This window comes from Pelophylax lessonae (genome assembly GCF_965119305.1).
Source record: "Pelophylax lessonae genome assembly, chromosome: 12".
NCBI lineage: Eukaryota > Metazoa > Chordata > Amphibia > Anura > Ranidae > Pelophylax > Pelophylax lessonae.
This window is the reverse complement of record NC_138779.1, coordinates 23,806,096-23,812,095: the sequence shown is the minus strand read 5'-3', so window position 1 is coordinate 23,812,095 and position 6,000 is coordinate 23,806,096. Positions and strand designations below refer to the sequence as shown.

The 6,000-nt window shown below is 51.8% G+C and overlaps 1 protein-coding gene across 7 annotated transcripts in view; it reads right to left on the bottom strand.

Moving 5' to 3' along the window:
• Positions 1-1,088: 1,088 nt before the first annotated feature.
• PKNOX2 (PBX/knotted 1 homeobox 2) overlaps positions 1,089-6,000 on the bottom strand; it is a 785,503-nt gene continuing 780,591 nt past the window's right edge. For 6 of the 7 annotated variants that reach the window (XM_082273320.1, XM_082273323.1, XM_082273321.1 and 3 more), the window contains one exon: positions 1,090-2,018. In XM_082273320.1, the coding sequence (XP_082129446.1) occupies positions 1,804-2,018 (215 nt within the window). In that variant the 3' untranslated portion in view covers positions 1,090-1,803. Of the gene's footprint in view, positions 2,019-6,000 lie in introns of all 7 variants that reach the window. The other variant, XM_082273326.1, reaches the window with a different exon arrangement.

The window sequence follows — 6,000 nt, the reverse complement described above, 5'->3', positions numbered from 1 at the left end:
ACTATTTTATGCCCTAGGCAAGACCAGCTACTTGCGCCCCCCCCCCCCCCCCAAAAAAGGGAAGGGGTTAAAAACTCCTCTATGTGACCCTGATCTGATGGTTCCTCCATGTTATGCTGTCATACCCAGTTACCCCCATATTCCTCCATTTCACACCCGGGGACCCTGATGTCCCTCAATGTCACACCAAGGGACTTTGATGTTTTTCCATGTCACACCCTGGGACCCCAATATTACTCCATGTCATGCTGTCATACCCACTGACCCCGATGTACCTCTATGTCAGATCCTGATGTTTTCCATGTCACATTTGGGGACCCTGATGTTCCTCCATGGCACACCTGGGGACCCTGATGTTCCTCCGTGTCACACCTGGGGACCCCAATCCCCCATGGCACACCCAGGACCCCTATTCCTCATGGCACACCTGGTGACCCCAAACCCCTGTTAAACGCGGTGGCTTCTGGTGGAGGGAAAAGCAGCAGTTAGAGAGTTCCACACGTCCTTCATCACCAGCCTCCTCAGACCATTCTGGTGCCTCGTCACTTCTGCCCCAGTAAAGGTTCCGCCCTCCAGTGCCGAGCTCTGGCTCAGGTTCAGCTCTCCTCTGCTCCCTGCTTAATACCCAGGGAAATAAACGGTTGCCCACCAGCTCAGTGCAGAGAGTCACTTCCTGCCGCTCAGCTCCACCTGAAGAGGATCATCATGCAGGATACACTCTGGGGGGCTCCCTTCTTGCCTTTTGGGGCCCCTCCAACAGTGGTGGAAAGCCGGGGCCTAGTAGTTCCACCACTGCCCAAGACACTTGGCCTCTTTCGCTGTCCCTTCTTTCCCCCCCACCTCCGCCCCTCGCCTCAGCTCACAATAATCATTCATGATGGAGAGAGAGTGCCGACACCTGGCTGCGCCCCTAGGTGGCAATGCGCCCTAGGCGGCTGCCTAGTTTGCCTAGTGGAAGCATCGGCCCTGCCTGTTGGTAAAATGGTTCAAGGTATGTAGGTTTGGTGACTTTGTTCCTGCTTAACACAAGAAACACGGGAGCATGCCAGTAGTTTTTATAACCGTCATACTCTGTTTATATGGAAATTTCATAAAACAGTTTACTTGCCAAAATAGATGAGTCTGGTAAATATTACATCATTTGAAAGATTAAGGGGGGGGGGGGGCGGAGGTGCGTTTCCAGAGTTTCACACACAAATGTTTCTGTGAAAAACTTTTTTGATAATAGATGAGAAGTATAGCAATGTACATATAGATATACATGTGTATAATATACAGTATATCTATACATACATCCACCCTACAGAGTGCTCTCAAAACCCTAACACTTCAATAGCATTCAGTCATAATAATACAGAAAAAAGCTTGACCTAAAAACAGGTTCTTTAAAAAACAAAAAAATAAAACAAAAACAGCCACAAGGTATGGCTCTGTAAACATGTGTCCTTCACTTAAATAACATCCAGGGACGGGTGACATGGGCGCCTGTGGCAGGTAATGGGGCGTTTGCATTCTTCTGTCTGAAGAGCGGCACAGGAAGTTGCATTTTACACAAGCGGAGTTCCATCTTGGGGGGAGTGGGGGAGGGGTTCCTCGCGGTTCTGGAAGGAGAGGGAAGGCTCTTGTCCTTTTAGCGGCAGTTTGTCGTCTACCATTTGTGCGGAGGAAGGACAGGCCTTTCGCCCTCCCGTGCAGGCTGTGGGCTCCAGTAAAGTCAGAGGATGAAAAGTCTTAGAAATGATGTCCCAAGGCTAAACTTGTTATAAGTTCTATTGCGTGTGTGGGCGTCGCTCGGACCGTCCGCTACTCCAGGGAGTCGCTCTGTTCTAAGCCCAGGTCACTGACATTAGTTGTTTGAAGGTCTTCGCTGTCCTCCTCGAGGTCATCCTCTTCCATCTCTTCCTCGTCGTCCTCCTCTTCTGTGCCATCCAAGGAGTCGTCGTGTGCGGCCATCATGGCTTGTTGCATGGACAAGGTGTCTGCGGACAAAGACTGCAGGTTGTCTAGGTTCACAGAACCTGGAGGAAAGGAAAAAAACAAGCTGCTTTCAGTTCCACAATTCAAGAATTGTCATCTGTGTGTATTAGTATGAGTGGGAGCTTTAAAATATAGAAGAATGGCGGCAGCAAATAAAGTGGTGTAGCTAGAACCTTAAGGGCCCTAATCAGTGGCGGCTTGTGCTCCAAGGGCCGTTTGGGCGTCGGATGGACCACACCATAACCCCCCTCCCCCGACCACACCAGCTCCAGCCCGCACACCTAACCCCCCCCCCAATCGCCGGCTTACTTACCCTGGGCAGGCGGCAGGCGGCTTCCCCCTCAGTCTCTTCCGTGTGCTTCCCCTGCGTCTCCTCCTTCCTCCTCGTCCCTGGCCAATAGCATAGCTTCCACTTTTGGCCAATTGGGAAACGGTTCTCAGGATCCCCTTCCTGATTGGCCAGGAGGAGAATCAGTGTGGCAATAGCGCATGTTCATTCTCTATTGTCACACAACTGGGTGGGCTCAGGGTGTATTGCTCTGCGCCCCGAGCCCACCCTTTTTTGAAGCCTATTAGAGCCTCTGGCTCTAATCACGTGCTTCAAAAAAAAAAAAAAACGCATTGGAATCCATGCGTCCGGCGCCCTGCATGTAGATTAGGGGCCGGACGCATGGATGGGGGGGATGTCACTGGCCTTAATGCAATAAGCCATGAAGGGCCCCTGGCCGGTGGCCTTTCCACTGATCCCAGGGCCCTTTACTCCCATTGTGGGACTCTTTATTACGGTCCCACAGCAGTCCTCATTCCTGCCATCTTGGACTCGCCCCAGTGGACTCACAGTAGCAGAATGCCAAGGCCCGGTCGCAAGTGTGACCTTTACGACCCTGGTAGTTTCACCACTGGTGTCAGTGTTTTTTTTTTTTTTACCATGTTATTTTATTTATTTGAAAGTTTTATTTTTTATTATTTCAAAAACATTTTTTAGGACCCCCCCCCTTGGAAGCTTTGATGAAATATCAGGGATCTAAACAGACCTCTGATGTTTAACCTTTGAGACAGAGAAAGGAGGTTGAGGACACCTCAGTCTCTATCTCTGCAGCCTCAGCAGCACAGAATGAATGAACAGGAATTGCTCTGTAAAGAGCTTCCCGTTCGTTCATCAACGAAAGCATAATAGACAATTTACTATGCATCAGATATGAAAAAAAAAAAAAAGAGTCAGTGTCGGTTCACACTGGTGAGATACAGTAACCCTGCAAATCCACTGCGGGTTCCCGCATTGTACCCGACTCGCAGGCATTTCACACTGCCATATGCGAACTGCTGGGAGTGTCAATACAAAGTTAATGACACCCCCAGATTAGTTTGCATATCACAGTGCGAACTGTCAATTCGGACAGGAATCAGATCGCATAGGTGTGCACACCCATGTGATCCAATTCTGGTGCGGACCAAAAAAAAGGGTCCTGTACGACTTTGGTCCAAATGTGAACCGTATTCAGCAATACAATCTGTATGGCTGAATTCGCATCGCACAGACAACGCATGTGATTTGCAGAGCAGTGCGGTGCAACTCACATGCGATGTCTGACATTGCTATAGTGTGAACCCCGCACTCAGTGATAGATACCGATCATTGATTCTATACATTAAGATAAGGAAGGGGCCGGTAAAAATGACACATTTCCTGGCTCCTTCCCCGCTCTCCATCCTGACAGTATACCCTGCAGCAGCTGGGGGAGGTGGGAGGGGGAAACCTGCCAGCACTGTGGGGGGGGGGGGGAGCAGGGGAGCACACAGGGGCCCGGGGCAGCAGTACAGGGAGGCAGTGAGGGCGGCATGTAGAGCAACCGATGCCCTCCAATTCCCTCCTGCAGCCGCTAAATGTCTGCAGGAGGAAAAGGAGGAGAAGCAGGAATTCAGCGACTGCATGGAGAGATCGGTTCCTCTACATGCCACCACCCGTGCGGCCCCTACCTTTTAGGTGTACAGGGGTGCATTACACAGAGTGCAGAGTTCAGGGGTGGTCTATGTGCAGAGTTCATGAGTGAGCTACACACAGAGTGCAGAGTTCAGGGGTGCTCTATGTGCAGAGTTCGGGAGTGCGCTACACACAGAGTGCAGAGTTCAGGGGTGCTCTATGTGCAGAGTTTGGGAGTGCGCTACACACAGAGTGCAGAGTTCAGGGGTGCTCTATGTGCAGAGTTCGGGAGTGCGCTACACACAGAGTGCAGAGTTCAGGGGTGCTCTATGTGCAGAGTTTGGGAGTGCGCTACACACAGAGTGCAGAGTTCAGGGGTGCTCTATGTGCAGAGTTCGGGAGTGCGCTTCACACAGAGTGCAGAGTTCAGGGGTGCTCTATGTGCAGAGTAAGGGAGTGCGCTACACACAGAGTGCAGAGTTCAGGGGTGCTCTATGTGCAGAGTAAGAGAGTGCGCTACACACAGAGTGCAGAGTTCAGGGGTGCTCTATGTGCAGAGTTTGGGAGTGCGCTACACACAGAGTGCAAAGTTCAGGAGTGAGCTACACACAGAGTGCAGAGTTCAGGGGTGCTCTATGTGCAGAGTAAGGGAGTGTGCTACACACAGAGGGCAGAGTTCAGGGGTGGTCTATGTGCAGAGTTCAGGAGTGCACCACACACAGAGTGCAGAGTTCAGGGGTGCTCTATGTGCAGAGTAAGAGAGTGTGCTACACACAGAGGGCAGAGTTCAGGGGTGGTCTATGTGCAGAGTTCAGGAGTGCACCACACACAGAGTGCAGAGTTCAGGGGTGCTCTATGTGCAGAGTTCAGGAGTGCGCTACACACAGAGTGCAGAGTTCAGGAGTGAGCTACACACAGAGTGCAGAGTTCAGGGGGGTGCTCTATGTGCAGAGTAAGGGAGTGCGCTACACACAGAGTGCAGAGTTCAGGGGTGCTCTATGTGCAGAGTTTGGGAGTGCGCTACACACAGAGTGCAGAGTTCAGGGGGGTGCTCTATGTGCAGAGTTCGGGAGTGCGCTACACACAGAGTGCAGAGTTCAGGGGTGCTCTATGTGCAGAGTTTGGGAGTGCGCTACACACAGAGTGCAGAGTTCAGGGGTGCTCTATGTGCAGAGTTCGGGAGTGCGCTTCACACAGAGTGCAGAGTTCAGGGGTGCTCTATGTGCAGAGTAAGGGAGTGCGCTACACACAGAGTGCAGAGTTCAGGGGTGCTCTATGTGCAGAGTAAGAGAGTGCGCTACACACAGAGTGCAGAGTTCAGGGGTGCTCTATGTGCAGAGTTTGGGAGTGCGCTACACACAGAGTGCAAAGTTCAGGAGTGAGCTACACACAGAGTGCAGAGTTCAGGGGTGCTCTATGTGCAGAGTAAGGGAGTGTGCTACACACAGAGGGCAGAGTTCAGGGGTGGTCTATGTGCAGAGTTCAGGAGTGCACCGCACACAGAGTGCAGAGTTCAGGGGTGCTCTATGTGCAGAGTAAGGGAGTGTGCTACACACAGACCAGAGTTCAGGGGTGGTCTATGTGCAGAGTTCAGGAGTGCACCACACACAGAGTGCAGAGTTCAGGGGTGCTCTATGTGCAGAGTTCAGGAGTGCGCTACACACAGAGTGCAGAGTTCAGGAGTGAGCTACACACAGAGTGCAGAGTTCAGGGGGGTGCTCTATGTGCAGAGTAAGGGAGTGCGCTACACACAGAGTGCAGAGTTCAGGGGTGCTCTATGTGCAGAGTTTGGGAGTGCGCTACACACAGAGTGCAGAGTTCAGGGGTGCTCTATGTGCAGAGTAAGGGAGTGAGCTACACACAGAGTGCAGAGTTCAGGGGTGCTCTATGTGTAGAGTAAGGGAGTGTGCTACACACAGAGTGCAGAGTTCAGGGGTGCTCTATGTGCAGAGTAAGAGAGTGCGCTACACACAGAGTGCAGAGTTCAGGGGTGCTCTATGTGCAGAGTAAGAGAGTGCGCTACACACAGAGTGCAGAGTTCAAGGGTGCTCTATGTGCAGAGTTCAGGAGTGCGCTACACACAGAGTGCAGAGTTCAGGGGT